The sequence below is a fragment of the Astatotilapia calliptera genome, chromosome 20 (assembly GCF_964374335.1).
Source record: "Astatotilapia calliptera chromosome 20, fAstCal68.1, whole genome shotgun sequence".
Classification (NCBI taxonomy): Eukaryota; Metazoa; Chordata; class Actinopteri; order Cichliformes; family Cichlidae; genus Astatotilapia; species Astatotilapia calliptera.
This window is the reverse complement of record NC_137441.1, coordinates 34,604,766-34,621,587: the sequence shown is the minus strand read 5'-3', so window position 1 is coordinate 34,621,587 and position 16,822 is coordinate 34,604,766. Positions and strand designations below refer to the sequence as shown.

At 40.8% G+C, this 16,822-nt stretch overlaps 2 protein-coding genes, 1 long non-coding RNA gene and 1 other non-coding gene across 4 annotated transcripts in view; 1 reads left to right on the top strand and 3 right to left on the bottom strand.

Moving 5' to 3' along the window:
- LOC113013582 (adenylate cyclase type 6) overlaps positions 1 to 2,378 on the bottom strand; it is a 35,042-nt gene extending 32,664 nt beyond the window's left edge. The window contains exon 1 of the mRNA XM_026154597.2: positions 1,688 to 2,378. The gene's annotated coding sequence lies outside the window, so the exon portion shown is untranslated. The remainder of the gene's footprint in view (positions 1 to 1,687) is intronic.
- Positions 1,788 to 9,018, bottom strand: LOC145422688 (uncharacterized). Its single transcript, XM_080294292.1, has 2 exons — positions 8,790 to 9,018; positions 1,788 to 8,446 (listed from the first exon to the last, which is right to left on the bottom strand). Exon 2 carries the CDS (start codon positions 6,133 to 6,135, stop codon positions 2,464 to 2,466), a length of 3,672 nt encoding a protein of 1,223 aa, XP_080150418.1. The 5' UTR covers positions 6,136 to 8,446; positions 8,790 to 9,018; the 3' UTR covers positions 1,788 to 2,463.
- Positions 9,019 to 9,568: 550 nt separating this feature from the next.
- Positions 9,569 to 14,332, top strand: LOC113010020 (uncharacterized). The gene is made up of 4 exons (XR_013903975.1): positions 9,569 to 9,971; positions 10,463 to 10,501; positions 12,911 to 13,000; positions 13,616 to 14,332. It is a non-coding gene; the product is annotated as an uncharacterized LOC113010020 (long non-coding RNA).
- A 1,193-nt stretch (positions 14,333 to 15,525) lies between these two features.
- On the bottom strand, positions 15,526 to 15,597 carry trnac-gca (transfer RNA cysteine (anticodon GCA)). Its single transcript has one exon. It is a non-coding gene; the product is annotated as a tRNA-Cys (tRNA).
- Between the last annotated feature and the right edge of the window lie 1,225 nt (positions 15,598 to 16,822).

Below are 16,822 nucleotides of genomic sequence, written 5' to 3'. Positions count from 1 at the left end.
AGGACTGCTGCATAAATCTATGTTACAGCACCATATTTTACTAATGTGAGCCTAAATATTACTAAAATGGCTTTATATTAGCCAGGGCAACACAAGTGTGGGTGCAGAAGAAACAGAATAGAAAATGGAAAATTGCTTCTTATTTTGTTTGTTTTGGTCTTTGCTTAACTTTAAAATACTCCCGAGGCGTCCAACTGGATTTATGTCTCTAATTTAGGAGACTGGTGACAGTCTTCACTTCTCCTTTAAATGCAATTTCATGATTGCTTTGTGTAGGAAATTTATGTTTTTCAAGTGTCTTGAGACTAGAAATCATCTTTGATCTTTTATGCATTGTTGCACTTCAAAATGCATTAAACCTGCGTTCACAGAAAAATGTACAAATGTCATCTGTCCAGCATGGTTAACGCTTGTATAGATCTACCTCCAGCTGTTGTAATCCTAGCCAGGTCCACTCCAACCATGCTGGACGCCATCTGAGTCCAATAAATATATTTTGATTTCATCTGTCCAAAACTGTGCTGCCAGTTTTCATTAGCTTCTTTTAATGCTCAAAGTTCGAGTTTGAAGTTTTGTGCTGTTTTCAGACCAGATGTGTCTTTTTTTCTCCTTTTTCTTGGACACTGTGTATAGTAGGGGTTGTCCTAATGCAAAATTCTTCACAATATCTGAGCAGTCACTGAAACAGCAGTTTACCACACAGCTGTTCAAAAAACTGTAATTTATAGCTAAACTTCTATTTTTAAAAAAAGTTGTTTTAGATCAACGTGTCTTTTCTAGACAAGAACAAAATTTATGAGACCTTCCCGTCAGGTTTCAGGGACTTTCACAATGCTCAGTCTTCTCCTTTAAAAGTAATAAATGATACTCTACTGAATGTCTGGTGATTTCTGTACTGGTGACTGTTCCATCTTAGCTCCGCTGGGCCCGAGTGCTACCTTTTACTCAGTCAATCATGATTTACTCATTTAGCATTTGGAACATTGTGTAGGAGTCAAGGGTTTGGCTTGAAACAGGTTTCAGTCTTATATTAAATAAGGGGCTTTTTCAGTCTACATTGGAAAATACTCTTCTATGACATCTGGAGTTCCCAGAGACTCTATTTTGTGGCCTGTTCTGTTTTCTTTGTACATGCTGCCTCTGAATATGACATGTCTTTTTCATTCCAACTCAGATGATTTACAAACATATACCAGGGAATCTTGGAAATCACTCCTCTATACAAGGGCACAATCCCTGTATCCTGGCTTCAAATAATTCAATGTTTCATATTTTCCCACAGCTAAACAAGGCAAGAATGAGGTTATATTGTGTGGCCTTCCATCTTTAGTTTAGCATATATATGGAGTTATTCAGTCAGTCTTATTTATTTACAGTTAGACCAAAACCCTTTAGCTAGATTTCTGGCTGGGGCAAAAAAAGAAAAGAAAAGATCACATTGTTCCAGTGCTGACAGCCTTGCAGTGGCTCCCTGTGCATTACAGAATTCAGTATAAAGTGTCACTGTTTGTGTTTAGCCTTAAATGGTCTAGCATCAAATCATGTGGCAGATATACAGCATTCATATGCCTCCTCAAGATCATTAAGGTCAGCATCCAGTCACTACTAACTATCTGAGGGAAGCTTTCTAACTTGATGTTATTGCATCAACACCTCACACATGCATCAAGTCTTACTGTTTTTATACCTTAGCTGATAACACCTTTATTTTATGCAAGTGTACTGCCTCTGCTATGGTTGGGCAGTCAGCTAAACTCCTTCCCCACATCAAGACTCTGACGACACGATTCCCGGTTCACAGGTTTATTGACACAGGGAAAGGTGAAACTGTAACAAACAGTACAAGGTATAATCACTGTACTTATTCACCATGTACATATATAACGATGAAAATATATTAACCCAGTTTTTTAATATGTCAACATGCAATGTTCATATGAATTACTTCCCTTTTTAAGTCAAATACAAACATCAAATTATGATTTTAACAAGTCTTACTATAATGAATGCCTCCAATTCGTTTGTCATTCCCCTTTAACTAGCTCCATAAGCGATTGCTAGCTTAAACTGCATAAGATTGGTTTTATCATTAAACTTACAGAAAAATGAACTTACTTGAAAGAAAGTGGTCTATACATGCACATAAAATATAAAACAAGTCTATACATACCCACAATGCTACCAAAGGCATAGGATGTATGTGGATGCCACTGGATTTATCTGGCTAAGGCCACCATGCTGCACATGCCTTCTCCTTAATTCACAGACTTACTTCCTGTTTACCGACGACATCATGTCCTATTACAGACTACAGGTTTTAAGGTGGCACCAGAGAGTTACAATTGCATATTTAAACATTTACCAAATCCAAGAAAACAGTCTACCTTAAAAACTTTTGATATCAGAACACTCCCCGCCTGGCGTGATTAACGCCACCACACTTTGTCAATGACAGTTCAACACCTAGACATCTGAAGCCAGAAGAAGTACTATTTCTGTAATGGGTCTCACAAACAATGTTTCTCCTCCTGACTTGATGACCTTGACCTCGACCTGGCGAACTTTACCATCTTTGCTTTGGAAGGTCTGTGTTACCAGACCAAGTGGCCACTTATTTCTTTGTACTTGACTGTCCTTGAGGAGAACAACATCCCCTGGCTTAATGTTTGGGTTAGATGACTGCCACTTCCTACGTGATTGCAATGTTGGAAGGAACTGCTTGCGCCACCTGTCCCAGAAGGTGTTGGACAGGTGCTGGACTTGTCTCCACTGATGCTTGTAGAGGTCAGCGGCTCCAAACTCTCCTGGAGGAGCAGGAACACAGTTTACCTTCTGTGTTAGAAGAGCAGCTGGCGTAAGAATGAATGAGTTGTCGGGGTCAGTTGTTACAGGAACAAGAGGCCGGGCATTAATGATGCCTCCTACTTCTGCCATGAAAGTTACCAACACTTCATGGGTCAGCTTCCCCTTGAGCTGGAGGAACATGGAGTCAAGAATCCTTCTAGCCAGACCAATCATCCTTTCCCACGTTCCACCAAAGTGGGAGGCATGTGGAGGGTTGAATGTCCAAGAGCAACCTTGGGCTGACAGATAAGACTTGACGCCATTGTGGTCGATGTTAGAGGGTATCTTCAAGGACTGACAAGCACCCGCAAAGTTAGTGCCTCTGTCTGATCGAATACTTTTGACCGGCCCTCTAACTGCTAGAAACCGCCTTAATGCGTTGATAAAGCTGGATGTGTCGAGGGATTCTATGACTTCAATATGTACGGCTCTTACGCTCATACATGTAAAAATCACGGCCCACCTTTTGCTGTGTGAGAGGCCTCCTCTAGTCCGGCGTGCAGAAACACTCCAAGGACCAAACACATCAAGGCCAACATTTGTGAAGGGAGGGTCTGTTGAGAGACGATCTGCCGGAAGGCTGGCCATTTTTTGGCAGCTTACTGGAGCTCTAAGTCTTCTGCATGTCACACATCGGTAGATGATGCTGCTCACTTTTCTCTTTCCACCAACTATCCAAAATCCAGCTGCACGGACGGCCCCTTCCGTAAAGAGACGCCCTTGATGGTGAACTTGTTCGTGGTACTGTCTAATGAGCAGGGTTGCAATATGATGATTGCCTGGAATAATCACAGGAGTCTTCTCACTCTGAGCAAGACTTGAATAGTGAAGACGACCTCCGACTCTTAGTAGGCCATGTGCATCAATAAAGGGATCGAGACTTTTCAGAGGACTACTTCTGGGAACCTCTTTGTGTATTACGATACATTTGATCTCCTCGCCATAAACCTCTTCTTGGACTGTTCGAATGATGATGTCTGAGGCTTGGGTGGATTCCTCAACACTAAATCCTGTCTTACAAAGATGCCAGCCCTTACAAGGTTTGTTTGTTGTGATCATGTTGTAACAACTGGCAATATGTTTCAGATGGGCGATTGCACGAGTCAGTGACTGCCACGAAGAAAACTTGGTGAATCGTTGGGACCCAAGTTGCTTGGATGCTGTAGCAGTGCTTAATGTGGACACAAGCGGTCGGATGTCTGGATCTGAACCTGGGTCCACAAGATCAAAGGTGATGTCAGGGATGTCTTGCTCTGGTTTGGACAGAAACCTGGATCCACTAAGCCAGTTGGTGTCTTTTAAAGTGCCTGCAGCAACAGAACGTGTTGTATGGTCTGCAGGGTTCTGGTTTGTGGCCACGTAGCGCCACTGGCGTGGACTGGAGGATCTTCGAATGCGCAGGACCCGATTACTTACGTACACATAAAAACGCCTGGTCTCATTACAAATGTAGCCCAGAACCACCTTACTATCTGTGTAATAAGTCACAGCATTAAGCTGAAGATCAAGTTCTGCTGAGATCAGGTCTGACAACTCAACAGCCAGTACTGCTGCACAGAGCTCTAATCTCGGGATTGTGTCCTCTGGACGAGGAGCCAGCTTGGCCTTTCCCATGACAAACCCCACATGCTGGTTTCCAGCAGTGTCTGTGACTCTAAGATATGCTACTGCAGCAATAGCTTTTGTTGAAGCGTCAGAGAAAACACACAATTCTCTGTTGACAGCTGTCGATGGTGAAGTTTCAGTGTAGGGTCTGGGTATCGTCAGACTTGACAACTCTGTCAGTGAAGCTCTCCACGAGGCCCAAGCTTCCTCCTTGTCTCGAGGTAATGGCACATCCCAGTCACCATTCTCAGCAGTGAGCTCTCGCAGAATGGCCTTGCCTTGTATGACAACTGGTGCTACAAACCCAAGAGGGTCGTAGAGACTGTTAATGATAGATAAGACTCCCCGGCGAGTATAAGGTTTTGTCTCCTGGGAGACACTGAAGACAAAGCAATCTGTTTGAAGGTTCCAGTTGAGCCCGAGACTGCGCTGCATCGGTACTGTGTCTGCATCAAGGTCAAGATCTTTAAGGTCACTTGCATAGTCTCTTGAAGGAAAGGCTCTCATGATCTCCTTCTTGTTTGCTGCGATCTTATGCAGCCTCAGGTTAGACCTGGAGAGGACATCCTGTGTCTTCTTTAACAAGTTGATAGCTGCTTCGACTGTAGGCAGAGACTTCAGTCCATCATCTACATAAAAGTCTCGCATCACAAAATGCTTTACATCAGGGTCAGCATGGAACTCACTGACCTGAACGGATTGATGGAGGCCGTAAATAGCCACTGCAGGCGAGGGGCTATTCCCGAACACGTGGACTGTCATGCGGTAGTCCACGATATCTTTGGAGAGGTCATTATCACGGAACCATAGAAACCTCAAGAAGTTTCTGTCCTCTTCTCTGACCAAGAAAGAGTAGAACATTTGTTCTACGTCTGCTGAGAATGCAACAGCTTCCTTTCTAAAGCGAATCAATACACCCAGCAGTGTGTTGTTCAGATCAGGCCCCGTCAACAGCACATCGTTGAGTGACACACCATTGAATCGAGCACTGGAGTCAAAAACTATTCTGATCTTCTTTGGTTTCTTGGGATGGTACACACCGAATGTTGGTAAATACCATCGCTCTTCCTCCTCACCCAACGGAGGAGCCAACTCTGCATGACCATTTTTGAACATCTGTTCCATGAAGCTAAGGAAGTGTTCCCTCATTTCAGGCTTCCTCTCAAAGTTGTGAATGAGAGACTTGAGACGCTTCAGTGCCTGAGGCCTGTTGTTAGGAAGCTGCTGACGTGGACTCTTGAAGGGTAAAGGGGCTACCCAGCTGTTATTTGTGTCTTTCTGTAGTCCAGCCTTCATTATTTTCATGAATGAAGCGTCCTGAATTGAAGGAGCAACTTGGTTATCCTGTTTGGTCCTCTTGAACACATTGCATCCAAGATGGTCAACATCGCAGATGGACTCTTGTTCAGGACACGTTGGAAGATGGTCTGCAACCTGGATGGCGCTGTACCTTTCTTTAACACAAAACACATTAGGGCATGGGTTAAAGATAGATGGCCTTCGCAGCTCTGTGGTATTTGTATAGAAGGAGCTGATTGCTGATGGCCTATGGACACTGCCGAGACACACGTTGCCCACAACAACCCACCCCAGATCTAACTTCTGAGCATAGGGCTGGTTGTGTGAACCATTCACCTGTTTGCGGACTTTATGTACTCTGATAACGTCCCTCCCTAGGAGAAGCATGATCTGGGCATTTGGGTCCAGATCTGGGATGAGGTGTGCCAGTGACTTTAAATGTGCATGATGAATAGCGACATCAGGGGTTGGAATCTCATCCCTGTTGTTGGGAATTTCATTGCATTCTGTGAGACTGGGTAATGGAATGCGGACAGTCCCATCAAGAGATTCCACCTCATAGCCACTTGCCCTCCTACCTGATTATTCTTTTACTCCTGCACATGTTCTCAGTATGTATGGCGCACATGGGCTTTTGTCACCAAACACTTCAAAAAACTGTGAGCGAACTAACGACCTGTTACTTTGCTCATCCAAAATTGCATACAGCTTCACTGCTTTTTCTCTGTTCCCAGCTGGATATACCTTCACGAGGCATATTTTGGAACAGGATCGGTCCATCAGATCTCCCCCGCAAACCTTTGTGCATTTGGCTGTGATGTCCGATTGAGGCAAAGTTTCAACTTCCTCCCCGCCATGGTCTGGAGCAGGGTCCTTCACTTCTATCCAAGGTGCAGGCCCTGGATGTAGAGCTGTGTTATGCCTTTCACTTTTGCACTCAGAACACTGCACTTTGACCTTGCAATCCCTAGCAAGGTGCGATGATGCTGAACAGCATTTGAAACACAAATTGTGCTCCCTCAAGAACATCTTGCGCTCATCAATCGATTTTTCTCTGAATGCACGACATTTGCGTAATGGGTGTGGTTTCCCATGAATGGGGCTACTTTATCACAATCATCAAGCTTTGATGAGAACTTACTAGAATCAGAACTAGCTCTGGAGGATACGTCCGTTTTACAGACTGAGATTCCTCTATGCTTGTTTGGCTGCCACGCTAACTTTTCAGTCCTGGAGCTGATGTCTGTCTGAGTGATGAAGTTGAAGCTTGGATCGTTGGCAATGCTAGCCTCCTGGCTAACAAACTCTACAAAAAAGGTAAAGGGCGGATACGGCACATGCTCTCGCCGCTTGTACGATGCGCCAGCTGAAGCCCACTTTTCTTGCAGACGAAAGGGGAGCTTCTGCACAATTGGATTGACACCTCTTGCTGTGTCGAGGAATGAAAGTCCAGGTAGGTCTCCTTCATCCTTAGCCGAAAGAAGTTCCATCAGAAGAGCACTCAACTTTGTTAACTTAGCATAGTCTCGATTTCCTACCTTTGGAAATGTGTCAATGCGCTTGAAGAGAGAATCCTCTATTGCCTCTGTTGAGCCGTAGGTTCTATCAAGTCTTTCCCATATCATATCCAGCCCAGCTCCTGGATGATTAACATGAATTGCTCTGATCTGCTCTGCGTGTTCTTTTGACTCCTTGCCAAGCCACTTTAAAAGAAGATCCATCTCTTCACTCGCAGTCAAATCTAAGCCACTGGTTGCAGATAGAAATGAGCGTTTCCAGGCTCTGTAGTTCTGTGGCTTGTCATTAAATTGAAGTAAGCCTGTAGACACAAGTTCACGGCGTGCAAGATATCTCACAAAATCATTTGGGTTGGGGCTGCCATAGTTGGCGTTAGGAGATATGGGATAGGCTGAGGGAAATGCACCACTATAGTCATTTTGAGATCTGAGATTCTGGGTTGGAGTAGCAGATCTGTGTTCAAATCTTACTTGTCGTGGCTCGTGAACATCTTCTTCCTTACAGATCTGAACTCCATGTGAGCTGGGGAACGGCTGTGATTTTGTTGGCGTAACACTTTCATGCTGCTGATGCCCTGTCTCTGATACTTTGCCTTGGTCCGCAACATACTGTTGTGTTCGTTGAATAGTTTCTAGAGGGTCAGAATCTAGTACAAGGTCACAACTACGTCTTTCACTATTGATATCAGCTGCAGCTTCTAGCACTTCTGCCTCCACAATGGCTGCAGCAGTTTCTTTCTTGTATTCTAGCATTTGCATTGAGGCTTCCAATTTAGCCTTTTCTAGTTTTAGGTTTATTTCCTCCTCAGCATAAGAAAGACGAGCCTTTGCTGCTTCTGCACGTGCTCGTGCCTTGGCTGCAGCAGACCCAGTTGATGATGCATAGGAGTGCACAGAAGGAGCGTGCGAATGCGTTTTTGACATGGTTGTTTCTTCTGACTTGGACTGAACAATTTCTCAGCGAATCTCTGCTTAGATGTGCTAATTGTCCATTAGTTGATTGTGATGATGGTCTCCCTACCATCTGTCGGCGTTTCCACGTTATCTTGCCCGCTAGGAAGTGTGGTTTCACTGTACTGCCTCTGCTATGGTTGGGCAGTCAGCTAAACTCCTTCCCCACATCAAGACTCTGACGACACGATTCCCGGTTCACAGGTTTATTGACACAGGGAAAGGTGAAACTGTAACAAACAGTACAAGGTATAATCACTGTACTTATTCACCATGTACATATATAACGATGAAAATATATTAACCCAGTTTTTTAATATGTCAACATGCAATGTTCATATGAATTACTTCCCTTTTTAAGTCAAATACAAACATCAAATTATGATTTTAACAAGTCTTACTATAATGAATGCCTCCAATTCGTTTGTCATTCCCCTTTAACTAGCTCCATAAGCGATTGCTAGCTTAAACTGCATAAGATTGGTTTTATCATTAAACTTACAGAAAAATGAACTTACTTGAAAGAAAGTGGTCTATACATGCACATAAAATATAAAACAAGTCTATACATACCCACAATGCTACCAAAGGCATAGGATGTATGTGGATGCCACTGGATTTATCTGGCTAAGGCCACCATGCTGCACATGCCTTCTCCTTAATTCACAGACTTACTTCCTGTTTACCGACGACATCATGTCCTATTACAGACTACAGGTTTTAAGGTGGCACCAGAGAGTTACAATTGCATATTTAAACATTTACCAAATCCAAGAAAACAGTCTACCTTAAAAACTTTTGATATCAGAACAGCAAGTGTGGACGCGTGTAGAGGAAGTCTGGGAACATTTTTGTTTTTCTTGCTCTTTTTAATTAATTAATTAATTAATTAATTAATTAATTAATTAAATGTATTTATTTCTATTTATTAATTACCTACTAGGTAGAATTTGTGCCAGGTCCGAATCCCATAACACTTGTTTGGAAGGTTATACAAATATTAGACATTATTAGTCGGTAGTATACCTCATCATGCAGCTGCTCACTGAAGCCATTATTAACCTCCTAAGACCCAAACTCTTCCACGACATGCATTTTTAATTTCTCTTTGATATTTCGGCATATTGGGGCCCGATGAATGTAAAAACAAAGAATTACCAGATTTTTTTTAACCTTATTTTTGTTTTTAAAAAAAATAAGAGACACATATGAGGATATTCGTTTAAAATTTTGATAGAACAGTATCAGTATAATGTCCTCGTAAGTGGATATCAGACCCATGTAGAGCAAAATTGAGTATTTTAGTCTAAATAACCCAAAATGCGATGTCCACATATGTGGACGCCAGGTCCTACACTGAAAAAAATGTTTTTTTGGCCCTGTAATTATTATTTCAATTAGCTATATAAATTTTACAAAAAAATACAAATTCAGTGCTATTACTCTAAAATAGCAGTTTTTCTTGTAGTGCATTACTTGAGGATTGTTTGTAATTATGTGTCCTCAGTTTTGTATGTAAATTGAATCATTCGATCCAAGTAATATTCACTAAACCAATTCATTGGCTTAATTAGTTGATATTTCCAAGTAAAATGTAATGGAGTGACATCAGTGAATATGGCCACCTTCTCTGCATTCGGAGCATGACGTCAAAGCCCCTCCCCACATTTGAGCGGTCTTTCTTCAGACATACCATGGTTCACATTTCGACGGTTGGCAGACTTGACGGAAATGGGAAGAAGTAGAACCATGAATGTAAGTTTTAAGCGGAACAAACTTTGTACGTTCCTGTTGGCTCACCTACTTAAGTCAGTTTCTCCGCACTGAAAGAAGCTGCGCTAGCAAATAGTGTATTTTCCTGCTAGACTTGCTGACTAACTTTCCTGGCAGGAGGTATGTCCAGAATTTCCCACAGCACTTTACAGCTTAGATGGCCACCTAAACAACACACGCCTGCTGCCTTAACTAACGTCTTTGTGAATAAAACGACCACGGTCCAGTTTAAAATAATTGCTGCACAGCTGCCATGAGGTGTATTTTGAAAAATAACAAAACAAAAAACGATATACGCACTCGATTTCACTCAAGTCTTCATATTGACCTGTTTTAAATTTGCCACCGAACTAACATATGTAAAAAAAAAAAAAAAAATTAATATCAGTGTGCATCCTTGAGTTAGTAGAAATTAGTTGAAAAGCATATAGATAACCTTTTTTCTTTTTTTTTTCTTTTTTTTTTTTTTACAGAACATAGGACCTTCTGACTGCTAATTTGAACTCCACAAGGTAAGATCAAATTAGTAACGATTAGGTTTAACTTGTCACATAATTTGTCTGTTTAAGGTGCCACAACATGAGATGGATGTGTAAGATATGTAGCTTTGAGTCAGAGAAGAGGTTGGGATTGTTAAAACACTACAGACTAAAGCATGGAAATGGTGGTCGCAGCCAGTCAGTCCCTTGTCTTCACACTGATTGCCCTTGCTCGTTTAAAACATTTAATGCCCTTAAGACCCATTTGTCTCGACACCATGTGAAGATGGTCACACAAAGTGGACCTCTTTCATTTACTTGTCTACTTTGCTGCTCTGTTTTTTTTAATTCAGAGAAGCAGTATTTTGAGCATCTTAACAACCACTTAAGGAAGTTTGAAGTAGTTGCATGTGTCTTCAAAGACTGCAACTTCAGTACAAATATTTATTCCACCTTTGCTACACATAGACACAGAAAACACCAGTCACACACCCTTGAGGATTTTAAAACTGAAGTATTAAAAAGCAAACCTAATGAACCCATGTTTGCTCAGGATGAGACCTATGTGGAAGAGAGCTTAGAGCTTTGGGATGGGGAACCACAGGAGTTGTCTCAAGATATAAAAGAGAAATTTGGCCATCTATTTTTAAAGTTAGAAAGCATGTTCAATGTCCCAAACAAATGCATTGATGAAATAGTAGATGAGCTTCAGTTTATATCCACCTCTGCATCTGGTCCACTTTTAAGAGATGTGGTGGTGTCCACCTTGAAAAGCCATAACTGTGATCTGGATCCAGCCATTATCTCAGATTTAGTGAAAAATCTTTGTGAGACACACCCTATAAGTACTGCCTTGGGGACAGGTGGCCCTTTCACAACTTATTACAAGAGAAGAGAATTTATGAAGAAGCATTTTTCAGTTGTTGAACCAGAAGAACACATACTTGATAAAAAAAAAGGGCAAAACCTTCCAGTATGTCCCAATATTGCCCTCCTTGGTGCAGGTCCTAAGTAAGTCTTTTCAAGAAAACACATTTGAAGGTGAAAAAAAAACTGAAAATGACTTTAAGTACCAGACATTTCGTGATGGATCTCACTATCAAAACAACAAGTTATTCTCTGTAGAGGAGAACAGAGTGAGTCTCATCCTGTACATTGATGACTTTGAGGTATGTAATCCTCTTGGGACATCTCGAAAAAAGCACAAAGTCACAGCTGTCTATTGGGTGTTGGGAAACATTCCGGTGCAGTTACGTTCCACATTGACATCAATCTACCTTGCAATTCTGTGTAAGGCTGAAGACACCAAGCAGTTTGGATTCCAGCGAGTAGTGATGGTGAGATGAAGCCTCATGATGAACTGAAGCTTTCCATCCAATTGGTCGACTCATGGTTCGAAGCATTGTGATGATTCATTTGCTCTACTGCGCCATCAAGTGGACAATTCTAGTGAAGCGGGCTCTTTGATTATAATGATGTGTAAACCTTATGTACATCTGGATAATGACACAAACTAGTGTTTGGTGCTTCACTTTTTAATAAACTAAAAGACAGAAATCAGATTATAGGATGTGTAGTGTTGTTTATTTATATTTTGGTGTTTATCATTTGTGATATTTATTACTGTGTGCATACTTTATTAGGAGAGACAAAATTAAAAAAAAAACAACCATCTCTTCCTTGCTGGTTCCATCGAAGAAGAAATGCACAAGTAACTATGTAGCACGTACGTAATCCAATTCCACAACACAGTGTGATGGGGAATCAGCTGTTTTCCTGCCCATGTTATTTCGAATCTGGCGCGAACCGATGAACCAGTCCCTGAATCAGTCACGTGGTACGGACTGCCCGCGAGGCCTCGAACGTCACTGCATACGTAATCAAAGCAAGCCTCGATACGCGCTTCAGAAAAACGCCCCCGCGATTACCCGACGCACGATTCGAAGCTTCGACACACAGGACACATCACTACCAGCGAGTTTTAGAGCCACTGTTAACAGATATCCAAAGCTTGGAGAAAGATGGTCTTTTTGTTCCAGCGTTAGGGAAAGCCATTAAAGGGACTGTGGTCAGTGTGGTGGCAGATAATTTGGGGGCGCACTCTGTGGCAGGATTTGTTGACTGGTTAATATTGTGATAGGAGGTACTGATATGTTGCAAAAAATTCATTTGCATGTCCAGTGATGAGGCAGAAAACTTTCCTCACTGGGCAGAGACAGTTTCTGGACCCACAGATTATGACATGCACTGGACTCTTGTCTTAACACACATCGTTGAGAAATTCATGTTAAGTTGTACACTTCACAACGTTAGAATGTAGCTGCAGGCTTACATTCTCCATGGGTAACTTTCTGTTTACATCTGTATGTGCTGTTATGTATGTATGTTACATATGTTATGTTGTGTATTTTCTGCAATAAATTTTCTTTTTGGGTTTAATAGCATCATGTCGATGGCAGAAGGGACATTATCATTCGTTGCTTAGTTGAGTATCTTGGAGAGAGTGGAGAGGAGCTGATCAAAGACCATCAGGTATCTGATGATCATAATGACTGTATTAAAATTGTCTAACCTTATAATCTGGTCTTCACTTGTGATGATATATTGAAGGTCAAAGATTCTCTACACTCGTGATGTTTTTTAAAAAAGACTCAAGATTAATATTTTCAATCAGGCTTTTAACTAATTCCTTAAATCTTTATGCTCTTACCCTTTATTTTTTAAATCATATTTAATCTTTATCTTATCTGCCTTAAACTTTAACTTGCCTTTTGTCTGGTTTTTTTCTGACTATTTAACGATCACTTATTAACTTTATTTTATGAGCAAAAGAGTATTTAATTTGATTATACCTTTATAACCTATTTTAATGATTTAATGGTTCTGGTCTACCAACACGCGTGCCGTCCCATGGACAGCTCCAGGCTGGATGGCCCCCAAAAGGGATTTTCTTTGTCTCAGGGTCAGCCTCTGTGAAGCACGTTCTGTAACTTTACATATGAAAAGTGCCATATGAATATTGTTTGATTTGAGTATACTAAATTGAGTATACCTCTTTTTTATTTTTACATTTTTTTTCTCTTAACCTTTTCTTTTACTTGGAATCTATTCTAGTTATTTCTAATTGTGGTTTGTTTGTTTTCACAGGAGGACGTCAGCCAAGAAGCATTGAAAGAGGACTGCAGTAATCACATGATGAAGATCATCGTAATCCATCCCAATGTGGCACAGGAAAACCAAGATCCTGTGAACGTGTCGGTCATCATTGAGGGGACAGAAATTCTGGAGGACTGCGGAAGTGTGACAAACGCTTGCCTCCTGCTCATGGGTGTCATCTATGCTGTCAACTTAAGTTACCCACTGAAACTGAAATATACGTTTGAGGTATTTCAGAAGCTGTTTCTTGAGCTTGACATCCTTAAAATGTCACCAAAGGTCCAGTCTCTCCACAAGAAACTTTTAGCGTGAGTGTTCCAGTGTTATTTGTGCTTTTGTCCAGTACAATTAATTTGTTTGCATTTTGTCTGTTTTCTGACAGTAATTTCAAATGTTGCTCAGTTTTATACAAGTTCTTTCTGTCCTGAACGTTCTGAGAATGTCTGCAAAGGTAGTGATTGCAACTGTTAATGGACAGAGTTGATGTATGTGTTCTGAAAGTTGATTAGAAGAAAGGGGACAGTGCACACTGAGTTTTTGAATAGCATGTTTTTTTTTTTTTTTTGTATATGTGTATATGCTCTGTTTTGAAATTTGCGATCAAGAAGTTCTATGGCCATGTATTTTGTGGTTATAATTTTATGTAGATATTTTAAATATATCTATGCCATTTCAACTGTGAAATAAAAGTGTCTCTTAAGCTGCAAATATTTGTTTTGGAAAATATTGATTTATTATTTAATAGAATAATAAGAATATTTATTCAATTCGATTAATATTAACTAGTACATTCATAATAAATATTACTTAATAATTAGAATATAACAAAGAAAAGATGAGTAAGAAACACAAAGAAATATCAGCAATGTTCACTTGGGTTTTGTAATTGGATGCAATGGTATTCTGAGTAAAAGTTACAACCTATAGATGAGTATTGCCAGTGCAATTTACTTGTGTATTTCACATAAAAAATAGATGGTTCTAGTAAGTAAATATTACTTAGAAATAGCCCGAGTAAAGATTACAAGCACTTTCTGTGTGGAAAAAGTTGCCTAGCTTTTTTTAAGTAAATGTCACTCCAATTTTTTTTCAGTGTAGGAGGTTAAGGAAGGGAAACCGGAATAAAAGGCTTAAATGTGCAGATGACACAAGAACTGAACTGGAAATCAGTGGCTACAGGTCTTGTGAAGTGATGAATGTTTTACTGAAATTGCCAGTAATAAATGTGCCATGCATAGCCATCTCAAGTGTTTACAGAGAGTTTTTTTAAAAATCCAGTTAGTGCCGGTTCTCTGGGTGAAAATGCCTTGTTGATGCTAGAGGTCAGGGGAAAATGACCAGACTGCTTCAAGCTGACAGGAAGGCAAAAATAACTTAAAAAAAAAACACACAGTTAAGTAACCACCAACATATGAAGAGCATCTCTGAATGGACAACAGGTCAAACCTTGAAGCAGATGGGCTACAGCAGCAGGGGACCCCACCAGAGGCCTCACCTGTCAACTAAGAACAGGAAACTGAGGCAACATTTTACACCAAAATTGAACAGTTACTGAAAAAAATGTTGCCTGGTCTGATAAATCTCATGTCAAATGCAACATGAAAACAAGGATCCTTCCCTGTATAAGTTGTTTAAGCTGCTGGTGGGAGTGTAAGGATGTGAGGGACATTGTCTTGGCATCTAATCACTGCATAACAAGCATACTTGTCGTATTTCAAAGATAGTCTTCAATGTGTCCATTTTTTCTATGGAAGCTGAACTATTTACAGCAGATAAACACTATCTGAAAACCATGAAAATATGAATCTGCCTCTTCAGCTAGGAAATGCTCTTGAGCTATAGTTTTTTTTTTAATGTTAGAGGGTCCTTCAAAAATGTTACCTGATCATTTGAGCTTCCATAGGGGGAATCTGGAATTGAACCAGAGACCTCTTGATCTGCAGTCAAATGCTCTACCACTGAGCTATACCCCCTCAGAGAAACCGCATCTGTTCACTGAAATCTAACCAGTGGATGGGATGCTGTTATGAAGCAATTTTTAAGGAAGGGAAATAGGAGAATTTTTTTGATTGAAAAGGCCAGCAATAGATATGGAGGAGGTCAAAATGCATAAAACACAGTGGAGCTTGTGTCATTCTTTGAAAGCCATGACTGCAATTCAGGCAGTACTGTTCAGGATCTTCTCAAAATTGAAAAAATTATAAACACAGAAAAGCACCATCAGATTTTGATCCACCACGCAATACTATCCAAACTGTCTGATTGGGAACAGCTTCATTTTTCAGCATGTTAATGATCCCCAACGCACTGCCAGTGCAGTAAAGGCATACCTGGATAGAAAAACACACAGTGAATCAATACACACATGTATGTTTAAACTGTCTTAATAAATCACTGGACCTATTTCCTATTTTCCTACCAAAATATTAAGATTTTTTAATAGTCTTGACATAAGTGACCAAATATGAGATTTGGATTTCATTACAGTTTGCCCAGCAGAGGGTGCCAACGGTCACGGACTGTCTCACACACCCCTTATCTTTTTAAAATAAAAACAATCTGAAATTAAACGAACAAAATGAATCTTTCAGTCCACTTCAGGGGCCTCTCTGTGTATGTGTGTGCGTGACTTTCTCCCGTGTCTTTGACATTGGCTGTGTGCTGTATACAGTTTAAGCTACCTGGTTGATTGGCTCGGTGTAAATGGAAGGCGTCTGCAGGATGTGAAGTGGTGGGGGCTGGTGGGCAAAGTGCTGGATCAGTGAAAACCGAGAAGACCTTCATCCAACCCCCCCTGCCTGGACATCTTCAGATAGTGAATGCAAAACGTCTAAAACAGCATCCCAGTCAAACAAAGCTCTTTGAATCTGAACAGCAAACAGAAGTAATGGGACTTCTGGGACTGTGATAATGAAGTAAATTAATATGCTTAGTCCATGTGTAACAGCACAGATTACAGACACTTTCTCCTTCACGTGTCGCTCTAATGAGCCCATTACACCAATTTCATGCTAAGCAAGGAATCCTGCATGAACCCTGAGCTTAAGAGCTTGAGGGGCAACACTTGCTTCGTAAACATTTTTAAATAACTGCCAAAAACAAATTGAGCCGCATACGGAAAGGGGAACAGTTCGGTATTAGAGATAGAAACATTATTGGATGAATTTATGAGAATTACTAAAAAAAATGTTCGTCATA